This window comes from Lates calcarifer, linkage group LG13 (genome assembly GCF_001640805.2).
Source record: "Lates calcarifer isolate ASB-BC8 linkage group LG13, TLL_Latcal_v3, whole genome shotgun sequence".
Lineage (NCBI taxonomy): Eukaryota > Metazoa > Chordata > Actinopteri > Centropomidae > Lates > Lates calcarifer.
Window position 1 is genome coordinate 19,870,112 of NC_066845.1, and position 17,934 is coordinate 19,888,045.

Sequence of the window (17,934 nt, forward strand, 5' to 3'; positions counted from 1 at the left end):
AATCTGGAGACTTTCTGCTGTGTGTACCCTCCACTAAAAAAAACACTATGAAAACTGTTGTGTTCTGTGGCTCAGTGGCTCCAAACCTTAAGTTTGGGACCCCCCACAAGGGGTTACAAGATGAATCTAAAGGGTCAAGAGAAGCTTACTGGAGTAGGAGACAAGAAAAAATGAAATATTTTTCTCTAATATTTGTTTCTCCCTTTTGAAATACTGTATAGTTTTACCCCTTAGGTCCTCTAACACACATTCAAAAGAAGCAGTCTTACAAAGGAAAGTCAATTTCTACTTGTGATAAAAAGTTGCAAATAGTTTTTTATTACACAAGTAAAAAAGGTTGGGGACCACAGCACAACCACAGAATTTTAAAATCCATTTATAAATGCTCATTGCTGCACCACAGATCCATTTTAACCTTCTATTTTGTGGGGAGAGAAGCATCTCAAAAAAACAAACAAACACCCCCCCCCCCCCCCCAAACAAACAAACAAACAAACAAAAACAGTTCTTGAAGAAATATTACATACATTTTGAATTCTATAATTGCATTGGTGTTTGCTGTGACATATCTTGCTGCTATAGGCATCTCGTCTGATTAGCCCTCATTCACTCAAATTGAAATGCCACCTCGCGCCTGTCACATTGTATATGAGTGTTCAGGCAGGAAAGCTGGCCATTACAATCATGACATCAAATGCCTGGCAGCAGAGGTCAATCAGTGTACATTAACCAAACACAGCTCATGTGTTTTACAGCTTTTAGTGGCGTGTTGGCACCAGTGTACATGAGCTTTAGGCTGGCATCCAACGGGCATGGAGGGCCTCCCAGCAGAGCGGGAGCAAGATGGGCCTTGGCCAGCCCTCTAACAGAGGAATATGAAGGAGACAGAGAGTGGGGGTGTTAATGCGTCCCCTTCCGTCCAATGTTCAGCCACTCAGCTGATTTATGCTGCAGAAATGGACTCCTTTACACTGGGCATTCATAAATACATAAAAGGTTTTAAAATGATGGTCAGGTCACTGTCAGAAAGACATTATGTACTGCTTTTTTGTGCAAAATAATTCTGGGAAAATACTTCCTGTCCAGTCTCTTCTTTCCTCTCTCTTTTCGGCTACTACACTGTTTAATCTTTAGGTGCTGATATGCTGTCACACTGATGCATTAGTGTGCGAATTCGTGTACAGGCAAACACACACACACACACACACACACACACACACACACACACACACACACACACACAGTCCAGAGATCACTCTTAACCCTCACCTGGTCCTAATTATAGCAGATGAAGGCACATTTCGGAGGCACTCTGGTGATCTGTCATCGACAGGCCCTCTCCAGTCTGGCTGGGAGTGATATCTCTCTGTAAAATATGTATGACATCAAAAAGCCTTAAAGGTTATTACAAATTAATAATGAGTAGTGGGCCGAGAGCAGTAAAAAATAGCCTCCCTTGGTGTCGTGTTTAAATGTTTAATTTAACATGCTCCAGTATAAATGTGGACTGCCTCCCAGTAATATGTACAGGGACACGAGGCCTCACCAGTGTCAGTGGTCTGGAACATACAAACCCAGACCACCAGGCTCACATGTGTTTAGATCGACATTCAGATTACACTGATTCATGCAGATGTGAATGATCATCTGTCTGCAGCCGTCAACTGTTATCTTGAAAGGGCGCAGCGCTTCTATCTGCGCGTCTCTAACAGCATACAGAATTATAAAAACACTAAAGGAAGCAGTTTTACTCGCATCAAGCGCAAATTCTCTGAAGACTCCGAGACATAGAAAAGCTCTTTCTGAGCGTTTCTCTGAAGCAAGTCGAATCATTGGCCCTGAACCCCCCTCACAGTAATGTCTGAAGACACTGTACAAAATTGCCTTATTTATGCCTGTAATGTAAGCTGTCTGTTCTGGTGTCGCTCATTCTCTGTGGAACCGGCGACGGTGGCAGCCGAGTCTGGAGTGAATTTGCCGGGCGACTACCTGGGAAACATCAACAGTCATTAATTATGTAAAACTCTTCTCACAGTGGGAGCAGGGAGAGCTGCATACAACTGCAGCGCCTGCTCCTATTAGACTCAATGTACTCTACAATGAGCCCCCACTGCCTGGGGGCGTGGAGGGATTATCAGCCTACCGCCACGACCCCCCATAGAAAGACACACATGCTGTACAGTACACACAGGCGCACACAGGCGCAGACACACACACACACACACACACACACACACACACACACACACACACACACACTAAATGTGACATTCTGTTAAGTTCCGCACCAGTGTATGCTTGTGTTTAGCTGAGGAGGAGAATAACAGGAATCTCTGTGCTGTCTCTCCTCCCTAGTCACCCCATCATTCACTTCTCTCCTTCGCAGGTCCTCTTAGGTCTTTTTTCTCTCTCTCACTGGCAATTGTCTGCTTTCCGGCTTTCTCACTACAATGAATGAAATTGGCAAATCTGACAGGACAAATGATATGCCATGTTTGTCAGCAACGCTGGGTAAGGGGGCTTTTTCATTGTTGATAGCGCTGCCACCAACGCCGTGCTGGTCTCTGCTACTTGGAACCAAATTACCCACAGAGCCATTCCGTGCAGGGCCTACCTGAGATCTTCCTCTGAGCACTGCGATTGACAACAGCAGATTTATCAAGCAAATAATGGACCTAATTTCTGCACCATGTGTTTCCAATCCATCTTCTGTTAGCAACAGACGCAGGATTGTTTGGCAGACTTCAAGTCGTCTCCACAGCGTTTCGTTGCTCCGTCAGCTGTGCTCTTCTAGCCGTGGTTCAAGGCTCGTTCATCAGTGCTGTTCTTTTTAGCGGATGCGGCTTTGGCATGATGTTCCTCCATGCTGAAACAAAGGCAGCGCTGACACCTGTAATTAATTAGGCTATTATGCATTCCGCAATGATAATTGCCTCACTGGAAAGTCACCAGCCTTCTAAGAGGGAGAGAGAGGAGAGGTGGATGGAGAGCACTATCCATCATGGTGGAGCACTCTCTCCCTCTCTCTCTCCCTCTCTCTCCCCTCGTGTCATGCTGTCTCACCTTGACTAGTGTAGGCAGGGCTAGAGAAACACTGTCAACATGTGTCTGAGGGCGAGATATGCAGCTGTGCCTCCCCCTTGCCAGGGCTGCTCCACCAGCGGCCTGCCAGGGTCCATCCACTCCTGGGCTTTGGCTCACATTGGCACAGTTACCCATGACACCCCATCTGTTGTAGCTTTGTTCACTAGGGCAGTACAGCGCCGGGATAATGGGGGCACTTTATTTTTATAATTAGCCCTTACCTACACTTCTCCTCTCTTCTCTCCTCTTAACAGTTCTCCCAGTACTGAAATCTAGTCCAGGTACACTCATTACTACTTCCCTTTCAGCACATCAACCGGTGCCTTCATCTTAGCCTCAGCTCGCCCCCGCTCCCTCCCATCATGCTATGATAGATACGTTTTCAGCAGACACACTCTCCTCAAAGTTTAGGTCATTCGCTGCATCAAACATTTGAAAGCGCAAGCTCAAAGAAAATGACAACTCCTGTCTTTTGAACTACAAAGACATTCAGAAAAGATTTGTTTTCTTCCCTCCGTTTGTCTCTCACCGGCTCTTGACTTTGACTTTGCAGTGACTTTGAGGTGCTAGCGCAGAGGCTGGTGCTTTTGAGTTTTGTCGAGAGGGCGGGTAACACAGCAGTTCTGCAGCCTGTTGATGGTGAGGGGGACCCAGAAGGCACCTGCTGTGCGGTGGAGACAGCAGGCCCTTTGATCTGGGTTTAATGTCGTGCCATGTTCTGTCTCTCATACTGCTCCGTGTGCTGCGTCCGTCGGGATTACGTCAGCTCCACCTTGATCTTTAGAGATCATCTCTCCTCTCAGCCTGGGTCATTATCGGCACTCTCCACTGGGGCATTGACCTGAAGTGTTGCTCATTTTGTCTTGTCTCATATTCAAGTGATGTATATCTTGATGTACCTTTTTGCCATGCTAGCGTCATGGCTCTGGGGAAGGCAATCAGTTGGTAGGTCTGTCCACCACTTTGGTCCAGGTGGAAATATCAAAGCAGCTGTAAGATGGATTGCCATGAAGTGTTTTACAGACATTCATGTTCCCTCTTCGTAAAATGTCTCAAAAAACAATTGGATAACAAAAGCTATACTTGTGCTTAGCGCTAATCACTGAATATTAGACATGCTAGCACAATAAACATAAAGATTAATAAGCATGTTATGCTATTGTTAGCATTTAACTTAAAGCACGGTTGGACCTAAGTGCATCCTTGCAGTTCAGTTAGTAGACTTTTAATTTATTGACTGCTAATGGAAGCATTGCTGTAAAAATGTAACATGAAAATCCATCCTATGGATTATGAAACCTGTCCTAAAACCTCCATTGAAATTTTTCTGCTGTATGCTCTACAAGGTACTACTATACCTCAAATGCTGGTGGGTGTCTCTCTAAAGAGTCCATGAATTAAGATGTGTTTTTGCTCTGAATTTGTCATTGCATCGTCGCAGCATGTGTGCATATGAGGAGGGGATAAGTGGTACAGAGGAGTATTGGTGTGGTCAGCTTTGGCCATTTATTTGGCTGAGACGGCAGCTCTGCAGTGGCAGAGTGGCAGTGGCGTCAGTCTGTTGTGAGCGCCGCACGTTGACTGACAGGCACCGCTGATTGGAATTGACGTGGCGACGAGATGTGTGTCAGTGCTCTGACTGCTCATCTCGCTGGGCATCCAGAGACGGCCACAACCACCGCCATGCTGCTACCATCGCTCTGAGATGGGTGTCACCATGATTAAATCTGCCCTGAAACACAGTCTGTGTGTAGTGTGCATCTGTGTGACTGCGACTTGATGTGCATGTTTGCATGCTCCTGAGTTCAAGTGTTTGTGTGTGTGTGTGTGTGTGTGTGTGTGTGTATGTGGGTGTGCATGTGTGGGTGTACACGGGTCTCTCACCATCCAGACTGTATTGCAGTAGGGTTTACCTCTGCCCCTCTCCTCCACACTCTCATCAGTCACTCCACACCAACTCATCTCTCTCCTCCCGCCTCTCCTTTGAACCTACACTCAACGCAAAACAAACGCCTGCAGTGACAGCTGCACAAGTGCTGGCTGGCATGGCTAAAATATGATTTTTTTCCTGTTTTGAAGAGAAAATTATGGTTTTGCATTTGCTTTTTGATCATACAGATCACATGTAAACTGAAAACATATAACTGTAGGATTGCAGATTTCTTCCATTGATTGTTTATAGCATGTTTAAGCAACTGAATCACAACACATGCACCACTCTATGAGTGTTCCTGCGACAAATCAGCTACTAAACTACATCTCCTAATTATCTTCAAAATCAGAGCAGTTTTTATTTAGGGGCTCCTCGGTCTACATTAGAAGACAATATGGACATGGAACAATTTTGCAAATTAAAAAAAAACTTTCACTCCTGGTTGAGTGGATTCCAGAGAACTGAAATATCAGTTGAATAGAATTAATTTCAACCAATATTTTCTTGTATGTTTCTGAATATATAAATGTTGATTGGCACAGGAAGTGAAGGGACATTCAGAAAGCTAAGCTTTCAATGCTGAAATTCAAACTACCAAATTATTGGCTCAACTTAACCTTTGCATCATCGTAACAAAATATTATTGATGGCTGTATTGAAAATCTGTGTGGGTCTGTATTAGAGCTGAAACAATTTGTCGATTGACTGAAAATCTATTCTACAACATTTTTAATGGTGAATTATTTGTTTAAGTATTGTATCAAGCAAAAATGCCTGTTTCCAGCTTCTCATATATGAGAAAATTATGTTTTTCTGTTTTTATATAATTGTTGATCACTATTATTAGCGTTTGCAGCCCTAATCTGTATTATTGTATCTAAAGATATTAAAAATGGATGGACATTTGAAGTCACCCGGACATTAATGATGAACATATTGTTATTATTTCATGTTGAAAATGTTTTACCAATACAAATTTAATTGAAAATGACCCTGCCTGGCTCTAGATTTTAGTGCATCTTAACTGGTAATAAAAGTGGAGCGTTAACCATATTTTGCCTCATTTTCTCAATGCTTATATTAACACCAAGGACTGAACATTTGTCAGGATCCGGCAGATTCTTGTGGAAGGTGTTGTGACAAGCAGTGTGGCGGTGGTAGTGGGCTTCCCACTGTTTTGTTCTAATAAGCAAGGAGCGGGACCGGGGTTTGTTGTGACATCCTGTCAGCCTGTGGGCTGGACTGGCGCTCAGTGAGCACCACAGTAGGATGGACTCCCTATGATTGTGCACTGACCTTTGCATCATGGGGAAGATGACAGGTAATTTAGAGGCCTCAGGGACTATGGAACCATACATTTGCTGTCCCCAAACCACCCACAGCACCAACCACATTCACCTTGAGATGGAAGCAGAGTATTCATGAACACTACGTGTACACACACACACACACACACACATATACATGCAAAAAACACAGAGTGAACTCACATGCTGTGTAGACCAAGGCACAGATGCATATGCAGACATGCTCCAAGCACAGCATACTTATTTGCTCACACACACAGTGCAAGATCTGCCTTGACACCCGCCCAACACCCCCATCATCATCACACACTCTAATCACCTGCATCATCACAACCCATCCTCAAACAACCAAATCACAGAGGGTGGCAAACTGGTAAGGCAGAGGGGGAAAACGATGATTTAGAGTGATAATTGCATAATCACCAGTTGTGATAATTGTAATTGATGACTGCATAATTGCTAATTGCGCTCTTTATGGGAACCTCTTTTTTCCGTTGTCTCTGTCTCTCCCTGTATGTCACTCAGTAGCCCTTCACTCTGCTTCCTCTACTTCATTCTAGATTTGTTCTCTCCTCCTTCATTTATCTCTCTCTCGTCAACACATGGTAGCTTGTTCTCTCTCACACATACACACACATACACATAGTCTGATGCACACACAGAGACTCACTAGCAACTGTAAGTATTCTCAAAGGCTTATCAGTAAGTATTTCCCAGCAGCCTTGTCCCAGAGGCTGTGCTCTGCCCACTCTGTTGCGGCATGAAGAGTTATGGTGGAGCGCTAACAGGTTTCCTTTGTCTCTCTCTTGCTACCCTGCCCCAGGCTTTACTCCTGCTTGTAAAATCAACCTGCGGCCAGGCCCATTCCCTCGGTAGCCATATCCTTTATCACAAAACGGGTGAAAACAAAGAATGCGCTGTGAGCCAAAGCCAGGACCAGAGTCATATCTCGCAGCCAAAACAGGAGAAGAGATTTGCCCGCTGTAGTCCTTCCTCAAGCCGCACCTCTCTATACAGAATCCCTATCTGCTTGTATCTGTTAGTGTGAGACTTCTGCCTCTGAATTCCCATGTGCTTGGCTGGAGGTGGATTAGCATGGAGATGAAGATGACTCCCTGATCAGCCCATATTATGCACGACACCTCAGAGTGCTTTGACGATAGCAAGGGTGGATTGTAGGGGGGGGTATCTATACACATAGCGGGTGCTAACATGAGAAGGCATCAGGCAGGCGTGTGATTGATGTCTCTGCTAGCGTCTGTAGGCAGGTTAATGGTGTGATTGTGGAGGTAATCTCCGTGTTCTCTCGTTAAAGGATGATGGAGGGCCAGAAGACCCCGTGTGTCTCTGGAAAAGGGAGCTCTAGCCATTGCCTTCACAGGATGCCAGCCTTTTTACATATGCAGTTGGGAACCTCATTTGATGTATATGCTTCAGAGGAAGCCGGGGCAGCCAGCAGACTGTCAGTGAAAAGTTGATGACTAGCGATGGGTTCAGCCACCCTGCTGTAGTGGCCATGTAGTTCAGGTGTAAACTCAGGTTGGTAATAGTTTGTCTCTGTGTCACAAAGGTGCTGTTGGAGGTTTGCTCATTGTCATATCGAAGAGCAGACGTTTGTCATCGGCTGAAAACAAGCTCTGGGTCCCCAAATTGCTCCTCTTCACAGTAAAACAGAAGCACACATAACAGCAGTCTCATCAGTGGGAATGAAACAAACCTTAGCTGAACCAACACTAGTTGTTGATGTACTCATAACCCACACATAAAGCTATGAACACTGTTCATGGGGCCAGCGTGCTTCACACATTTTCACTGTTTGAGAACCAACATGGCAGTGTTAACGTCATGGCCTGGAAGGAGAGGGGAGGTGGGTGGGTGAGTGGGGTGGTGGTGGAAGTGGGGGGGGGGGGGTTAAATTGGGGGATAGCTGAGTGAAACAACAGCATAGTGTAGCAGGGAGCTGGCTGAGAGCTGCAGACTATTGCATCTGTATTGATTGGGCTCCAGCCTTTTCCATTTTCCATGAACTCCTCTGAGCTGCTCCAAGTGGGAGTGATGGGGGGATTTGCTTGATCTTTATGATATTTCTTTAAACATGATGCTGTCGTTATGCCTCCCCGGGGAAGACGCCAGCCATTTCCAGTAAATCAAAGGCTCTCTGTCCCTCGCTGTTTTCCACACACCTTATTTATAACCCCACTAAACAGCCCCAACACACCACCCCCACAACCACTGCCATTCACATAAGTGTTTTCAGCCTTTGCGAAATGAATGTTTTTCAAGTGCAGTCATGCTGATGAGGAGCAGCTCGGCTCAGCCATACCACGCACTTGACCCTCCGTCGTGGAGTCCATTGAGCCGGTCCGACAGAGGCTGTAATCAACAGTGACAGAAATGACATAGACAATAGATGACAATAATTTGAATTCCGTCTGCTCTTGGATTGGGGGGTCATTTGGACGAGCCTGATCTGATTTACTTTTTGCAGAGCAGAGGACGTCGAGAGGCAGCCACAGCATGTCCTCTGACTTACAAACAGGCCCGAGGTCTTAGCGGGAGCTGGGAGCAGGGTAACCCACATACCCACTAGTGCAGGTGCCCTCTCCATGGGGCCAGGTGGTGGCTAATTCGCTTTCTTTGTCCCTCCTAATGAATCGTTAATTGGTTTGCGTCACCCACTGAGCTGAGGATAGCAGGTGCCGAGTGCTGCTGGTGATGGAGGCCACTGTCACTGGCGAGCCTCCCTGCACACGCCGGCACCTACATTTAACAGGCCAAATGTCACCTCCCAACATGCAGCAGCTTGGCAGTTAAACAGGAAGGATATCGTCATAGTTTGCACCTTGTTTCTGCAGTTGCCAGTGCTTATATAGAAACCTTTGAATTGACTGGGCTATGCACAAGCAAGGAACTGCACTGTATTTCTGTTACGCATACTGAAGATGTAGTACATATACAAGTCATGCAGGAGTGTTTGTTTCATTTATTGGCAGGATGCTGTGAGGTTGACCTTTGCTCTTGTTACTATTGATTCAGCATTAGCTGTTTAAGATTTTAAGCGTTTTCTGCTCTGTGTAAAAGCATCATTTTAATACCTGAAATGTAAAATATGCTGTGCGCTGTGACTTAGGATGTATGCCACTATTATATCAGTCCATGTTTACATTATGGCGTCCTCTCCTCTGCAGGTGGTTGCTCTGAACAAGCGCAGTAAGGAGGCAGAGTCTGCGTTCCTTGGAATCTACAAACAGCTTATCGAGGCCCCAGGTGAGTCTCCCACTAAGACCAGAGATGTGCATCTCCACAAACAACAACAGCAGCAGAATAAACACACTCACACACATTACTGCTAGAATGGTCTGTCTCCCCTTCAAAGATCAGTCCCTGGAGATCAGTTCCCTATCAACCAGTATACCAGTATCACTGGACCAGCCTTCTCAGTATACACACAGAGACATGTCATGTGCAACACACACAACCCAAAAAGTAATTTTCTTGCCATGGATGGATATGGTGCAACAGTGCATGGATATAAGATACATAAAACCCTATACCCTGTGGCTCTTATCTATTTTTCAAAGTATGTGCTCTCAGAGTGGTTTCCAAAACTCTGCGTGAGGCCACTTCAAAACCCAGAACTGGTCCTTGAGTGTAGCCTGGCTGAGGAGTGAACACATCCTTGAGGAGCTCTGCTGTTGATTGTGGAGGGCCAATTAAAATCCCAACTGAAGTCTGGCTTCATGTGGAACGCAGGCCTGATGAGGCCAATGGGGGCAAAAGGGAGAGAGGGGCAAAGACAGTAAGTTAAAGTGGAGGAAAGACATATTGTGTGTTTATTCAGTTGTTATTTCAGTGCCAGGGCACATGTACTGTATTGCTCTTTGTTGCGGGAGACGGCAGCAAAACGCAGCCCAATCTCAGTCTAGATCAGAGAAACACTTGTGGCAGGAGTAGAGAATGCTGTTTACAGATTCAATGAATACAAGATAAAAGTCTGCGTCAGAGAAATAGCGACGGCAGCAACTGACTTTTAAAGGTCTCCATTTTTCCTTGAAGTCCCCTGCTTGATATTGCGCCACCACACACACACACACACACACACACACACACACACACACACACACTTTGAATGGAGTCATTTCCTTGATAAGAAATACCGTTCTTTGAAGATGTTTTCAGTTTGATTTTCTGACCTATACCTTTTATATCAAGGCCTTAATTCAAGCCTTGGAGCGTCTTGTGGGATATATTTTGTCACGAACCCATCTCAAGTAGAGAACAATCAACTAAGAGTTGTTATGTTTAAGAACAAAGACTTTAAAATAGAAAGAAAAGCCATTGTCGCCCAACATCAACTCTTATATGAAAGAAAAAAGCTGCAGTAGCTTTTGCCTCTCAAAATGCCTGATATTTTTTTCCTCTCTGTCTCTTTACATACAGTATAAATTCACACAGAGTCTGTGAATGGTCATTATATTGAGTAAACAGTAGTAGACTACCTGTGTCAGGTTACATCAGATGACGTAGCACCGCCAGCCTCCCACCTCCATTTGACCTTACCTTTACAAAGGGAGTCTGTTTCACTGTATCACTGGGACTCATAGAAAGTGAAGCTTGTTGTTTTCTCTCTCAGAAAAGGTCAGAGAGTTAGTGTGATATGAAACAGTGCTGGTTAAGTAGCTAGGAAAATGGAATCAATTACTTCATTTTGTTATTCAAAGACTATATTAGTTTAATAATGAAGTAATAACAAAGTCATTAGATTACTGTGTTAATTACTAAATTACCTTATTACATAAAGTAGTTATGCAGCCTAGCTATGTAAAAGGTCCCATCCAACAACTCCAAACTTGCCACTCACAGACACTGTGGTTTGTCAGCCTCCATCAACAGCTAGCTTAGCCCTGCCTACTGCAGGCACCACTTCAGACTCTGGAGTCCAGAACTTCCATCAGAGCGCAGCCGCTGTGTTACAAGCTCTCCTACTCTGAACAAAATCTGCTGATTCCTGAGCATGAGATTACCATCTGCTAACATGAACTAGCTAGCTAAGAGGACACAACATTTTGAAAGCATATTCCTCCTCTTTTGTCTGAGGCTAGTTTGTTACATCTCTAGCTGCTGTGTCAAGCTAACTTGTCTCAGACTGTTGGCCAAAGTGGGGAAAGTGGGGAATTCCCTCATGATTCAAGACCCTCAGAGGTTTACTGCATGGAAATGGTATTTTGATAATGTGATTAATTACAAATTAGCACCACTGAAGCACAATACTAGACTGTCTTATGACCCATATCTTGTAGAGGGACCCTGTGTCAGAAGTGCATTTTCAAACTTTTTGGTTACTTTTTTGTTTTTTATCATATGATGCATATTTGTAGATAAGTTGATGTTCAATCCAATACAAAAACAGAGAACAAAAACAAATGAACTGAAAGACTAACATGTTAATGTTGTTAAGAAGAGGAGTAGGTCTCTGGCCTTAATAAGAACATAGGCAACAGGGTACATTCACACTGTGGTGCTGAGTGGGGCCCGTAAAGCTAACCCTACACAATATCTGGGGCACCTAACTACACTCACTGAGCACTTTATTATGAACACCTGTCTGCTTATTTGTGCAGTTATCCATTCAGCCAGTCATCTGACAGCAGTGCAATGCATAAAATCGTGCTGACACAGATCAGGAGATTCAGTTAATGTTCACATCAAACATCAGAATGGGGAAAAAAATGTGACCTCAGTGACAGTGCCAGGCAGGCTGGCCTTAGTGTTTCTGAAACTGCTGATCTCGTGGGATCTTCACACACAACAGTCTCTAGAGTTTACTCAAAATGTCACCAAAAACATCCTGTGAGCTGCAGTTCTGTGGACAGAAACACTGCTATTGCTTAGAGAGGTCAGAGGAGAGTGACATGAAGACAGACATGAAGGCAACAGTAACTCAGATAAACACTCTTTACAACTGTGGTGAGCAGAAAACCATCTCAGAATGCACAGCACTTCCAACCTTGAGGCAGATGGGCGACAACAGCAGAAGATCACGTCAGTTTTCAATCCTGTTAGCTAAGAACAGAAAACTTAGGCTGCAGTGGGTGCAGGCTGATCAGAACTGAACAGTTTAAGACTGGAAAAACTTAATCTGACCTGATAAATCTGGATTTCTGCTGAGTAACACAGATGGTAGGGTCAGAAATTTGGTATCAACAGCATGAATCCATGTACTCAACCTGCCTATCAACAGTCCAGGCAGGTGGTGGTAGTGTAATGGTGTTGGGAATGTTTTCTTGGCACACTTTGGGCCCCTTTATACCAATCAATCATCATTTGTTTGAGTATTGTTGCTGACCCATGTGCATCCCTTTATGACCACAAATTGCTACTTGTAGCATTTTAATGCACCATGTCACAAATCAAAAGGCATCTCAGACTGGTTTCATGAATGTGACAATGAATTCAGTGAACATCAGTGACCTCACCAGTCATCAGATCTGAATCCATTGGAACATAGTTTGGGACGTGGTAGAAGAGGAGATTGGCAGCATGAATGTGCAGCTGACAAATCTGCAGAAATGAAGTGATGTGATCATCAACGTGGACCAGGAGCTCAGAGGAGTGTTTCAAAGGAATGCCATAGAGAACTGAGGCTGTTTTAAGAGCAAAGGGAGACCCTATCCAGTATTAGTATGTTGTTCCTAATAAAGTACCTGCTCAGTCTATGTCCCAACTTTTTTTTTTTTTTTTTGCATTCTCTTGCCAAGAGCATTTCTCATGACATTGACTCAAGAGCACAGAAGAATGATGACTTGATGAATGAATGTTAGTGCTATCAGGTGCAAACTATGACTGGTTGGGATCCATTGTGAAGTGACATTATGTTTTTTATTCTCTTAAAAGGTGCTATTTAAATAAGGTTTCCAAAAACTCAACAAGACTCTGTGATAACCTAATCTGACACAGTGACCGTCTTAAAAGGCAAAAATATACTGCAGACTGATCCTGGCATATTAAGTGTTTTTATTGCCAGATATCCCCCCACTTATCTGCCTGCAGCCAACCTGAAGTCAGAGCAATGAGAGTATTTGTATGTCGGGCCCTTGCAGTATCTGCCATCTGTGAGGAGGGCCTACAGTATCCTGTGCCTGTTTGTCACTGTACATCTTGCTGCTGGTGTCCAAGGTCACAACTCCCCCCCTCTCCTGCCCACCCCGTGCTAGAATGGATGACTCCAGGTACACCGGAGGACAGTCATTTGGCTGTGGCCCCACTTCATTTCTCTCTGCCCCTCAAACACAACAGTGAGCTTTCCCACCATTCCCCCAACAAACGCTACAGCTCATGTATTTTTAATCTTTTGACAGATGCAATTATTCTTTACACGCCGTGCTCGTTAATCTTAATGCAGTTATTACTATTCATTGCAGGCAAGTTTTTCCCTCCTATTATTTCATTTGAAAGTGCCTCTCTCTCAATGTGTGTGTGTGTATGTGTGTGTGCTCATTTGTGTGCTGACACTAAGGCTGTTGGTCCAATCAGAGCAGGCCAATGGCAGAGTTAATGAATGCAAGTGCCGAACTAGGAAAGGAGGGGGAGGGGCACACGCGGCAGCAGCTCAATATGTGACCTGTTGTATCTGGCTATCATTAACATCTGGTCACATATCAGTTATCCACTTTGCTGTACCTACTATTGAATACAAATAGCATATCCATTACATTTGTGAGATTCCAGTATGATAATGTTACGCTTTGTTAATGCAAGATAATGCTGTGTTCAATGGCAACTAGAATGCAACAGTAAACTCTGAACAGAAATAACTTCTTGATGCAAGTGATTGAAGTGTTTTTTTTCTCTCTCCCTTTGCCTTTTATGAGGCCCCTAAGCCGACATGTCAATCCACTGGAGTGTTTCATTAGCGTTCTATGTTTTGATTTGCCTGTGACATCTCCCCATGCTGTGCACTGTAACTCATACCCAGTCTGGGGCTTGAAAGAGGCCTGTTAACAGTGTTTCCCTAACAATGTTTATATCACCTCCGCATGGTTTTGATCAGTGCAGATAAACACGTCCTGATCACTGAACGTTGAAAAACAGTGGCAGCTTCTGCCCGAATTCATCGGTTTCCCAAAGATGCGCCGAACTTCCTCCGTCTTTTTCTTCCTCTCCTCCTTGCCGTCTCATTCTGCTCTTCTCTCCAGGAGTGTGTGAGTGTGCACGCGCGACTGCCGTTTGAACGTCAGTGTTTGTTGCCACCTCTGTGAGAGCAGCGAGGCCCTGTCGCCAGGGGCGTAGCCCTGAGACTGACGCTCCAGGTGTTTGCTCTTCCTCGCCTCCTCTCAGTACACACACTCATCCCTCAGGATCCACCCCGCTCCCTCTCTCCTTTAGAACACAGCTCCTTTTATCTGAGCGGGGAGCTCACTGAGAGTTTGTGAAGATTCTGATCTGAATACACCCCTCTAAGTGTGTGTGTGTGTGTGTGTATGTGTGTGTGTGTGTGCGCACACCAGGCCTAAGGCATGTCTGAGGTGTGTGTCTATGTATGTGTGCATTAGTGAAAATATTATGGCAACAGTGCTTGCTACTGGTGACCACTGGTACTGCAGAGAAGAGCACAAGTACAAGCAGCTTTTTGTCACGTGAAGTCGCATGTCTTTTTGTGTTATGAGATGGTTATAAGTGCCTCACGTATTCACATCAGATGTTTCCCTCGGCTATGAGATTATGTGAACAGAACACTCTGACCTTTGTAATTCAGAGTCATTCAGATGCATAAAGAATAGTTGTCCTTCTTCAACCCTCCATATACATAAGCAAGCACCAGCCAGAGAGGCCTGCAAGGCACAGCGAGCTGCCTTTATTGTGCAGCTGAGTACCTACAGTCAAGATGAGAGCAAAGGAGGAGTGCTGTGTGTGTTTGTGGCAGTCTGTCGGAAAATAAGGGCGTATAAAATCTGATGGAAAATGAAAGCTCTCTGGGCGGGACAAGATTATGCACAAGTGATTAATAAGAGCAGTAATAAACAAAGGCCCAGGAGATGTTTGAGGTGCTTAATAATGCATTATGTTCATAAAAGAGCCAGGCCTCTCCAACTGATCCCTGTGGAGTAGGAGACCCCAGAGGGACCAGGGGAGAGTGTGCTCTTAAAAGACAGTTATTGTGTGTGTGTGTGTGTGTGTGTGTGTGTGTGTGTGTAGGAATGTCTCTGTGTGTGGTGTGTGTGTGACGTGTGTATGTGTGCCTGAGAGCAGATAAGCCTTAACCATAGGATTCAAAAATGTAAAGACAACAGGCTGGTATATTTGAAGACGTTAATTCATAGCGATTTGTCTTACATGTGTCAAGATGGCAAGAATTTGTTTTTTTGTATAATTTCAAGTGAAGTTTGGTTTGGATGTCATTGGCACTGTTCACTGCAGCATCTCATGTTAATTTTAAATGCTATCTAGCTCTGGCTCCACTCTTTGTTCTGAGCTTTAAAATGTCTTGGTATTGATGTCATTCTTTCTCCGTCCTTCAGTCTGTCAGACAAAGACATGGAGCAGCTATGAAAAAGAACAGGTTAAGAAGTTTGTTTTGTTCACACACAAAAGCTGCCGCTTCCCACAATCATTTTTTTCTTCATTCCACCTATCTTTTTATTTGAGTATTTTCTCACTCCATCTGCCATATCAAGGTAAAGTGAGACTTCAGCTTGCTATCTGAATATCAAATGCTCGTTGGTTTAAAATGCACCACAAAGAGAAAAGTCATGTTTATGAATTTGTTGCAAGCAGTTTGTGTTTTTTCTAATCGTAACTAATCCTTGACAGGTAGAAGAAAAGAGGCAACAATTTATCCTACATACCTCATACATTGTCTGTGAAGGTGAAAGTAAAGACTTAATGTTCTTTCAACCTAGTTTTGGTCCTTGACAACAATATTACAGCAATGTTACTGTTTGTTGCAGCAGCGGCAGAGCGTGTTTATGGACCTTGAAGTCCACTCAGAGGAAAAAAAACAAGACTGTTTTGAATGAAAAGAAAAAACCTTGGAGCACAGCCTTGTAAATTAATTTGTTCGTGTTGTATGATGGGAACACAGCTGGCCTCATTAACATGCGCACAACAAATAATTATAGCTTTTTTTTCTCTCTTCAGCCAGCCAATGCTTGGCTAATGGGCTTGCTGGGTTAATTATGTCAGAGCGTAATTACACAGGGCCCAGGGAGACATAATGGTGCACCCTGCTGCGCCCACACCGCCTAATGATGGTGTATCGCTGACAGGGCCAAGACGGACCGCCCCGACACACCTGCTTGTCTTGGCGCACACCACCCTGGTCCACCCCCCACCCAACCTAGACACACATCCTGAACCTGTGCACCGTCCTCCCCGGTGCCACCCGTAGTCCGCAGAGCCATCCAGCTTCTGACAGGCTTTGGCTCCCGCTCACCCTGGACTGAAGGCTCACCCAGATACAGTAACTGCCTCCTGCTTTGAGATGTGCAATATCACAGAAACAGCAATGCAGTGACCACAAGGAAGCAGCTACAGGGTGGCAGCCTCATTATCCTTCAGCCAAAGTGATGAAACTCCATATCAATGCAGTTGAGACTGTGCAAAACCAATTAAAAGTCATGCTAACTTTTGCTATTAGAAAGTTAGGGTTTATCACAAGTTGGGTCTTATTTTTGTAGTTTTGGCTGTCTCTTCTATTAGTATTAATAACATTGTCATTTTCTAAGTTAGAATATACACACAGCACCCCCAACACCTCCAGCACACCAAACTTTATTTCACCACCAATGCCATCATCCAATTTCCCTCACAAACTCTGTGCTCTTTTAATGCCATTTTTATGCCTCTGCACCAGCAAAACCAGTGGCTGAAGGAATTAAGTTCTCAGGTTGTCTGTATGTATGTATGCCTCATTCTAGTAATCTCTCAGGAATGAATCAGGGGAAAGTTCTTCAAATTGGGAACAAACGTCCCATTGGACTCAAGGATGAACTGATTTAGAATTTGATGGTTAAAGGTCAAGGATCACTGTGACTTCACATAACATATTTTGGCTATAACTCAGGAATTCTTATGCTAATTATGACAAAGCTGAGCACAAATGTAGAATTGGAAAACAAGGTGACATATCAACTTCACTGTGACATCATACTCTTCTGCAAAAACACCTTTCTGGCTTTGTGGAGGATTGTAACCATATTTTGTGTAATATTTGTGGATTGTGGATTATAATATCAATTTATAGTTTACGTAAACACGTCCTCCATATTTTTGTGTTATATGTTCATTTATAGTTGTCATTTTTGAGATCCGGGAACATGGTTAATGATGCAGGTTGGAAACTAATCCTCAGGTTGGTCAAACTTGGAAGAGGTGAACAGGTGAACAGTAAAATTAGTCCCGGTAAACTGGTTTAGTTTGTAGAATTATCCTGTGCAATGAGGGATCATACCAAAGACACTTCAGATATTCATACTTTTCACTTTTATGTTCAAACACATTTGTTGAAACTGAAAGTAAACTGTTACCTTGTTTACATCCTGTTTGAATTTCTAACTGACTGAGTTTCTTGCTTTGTTGAACTTTGTTGTAGTGATTGTCACCGCAGTCACA

General features: G+C 44.1%; 1 protein-coding gene across 2 annotated transcripts in view; it reads left to right on the top strand.

Annotated features, from left to right (window-relative positions):
* cux2b (cut-like homeobox 2b) overlaps positions 1 to 17,934 on the top strand; it is an 85,443-nt gene that overhangs the window by 46,768 nt on the left and 20,741 nt on the right. For both annotated transcript variants that reach the window (XM_018669507.2, XM_018669508.2), the window contains exon 4: positions 9,513 to 9,591. In XM_018669507.2, the coding sequence (XP_018525023.1) occupies positions 9,513 to 9,591 (79 nt within the window). The remainder of the gene's footprint in view (positions 1 to 9,512; positions 9,592 to 17,934) is intronic.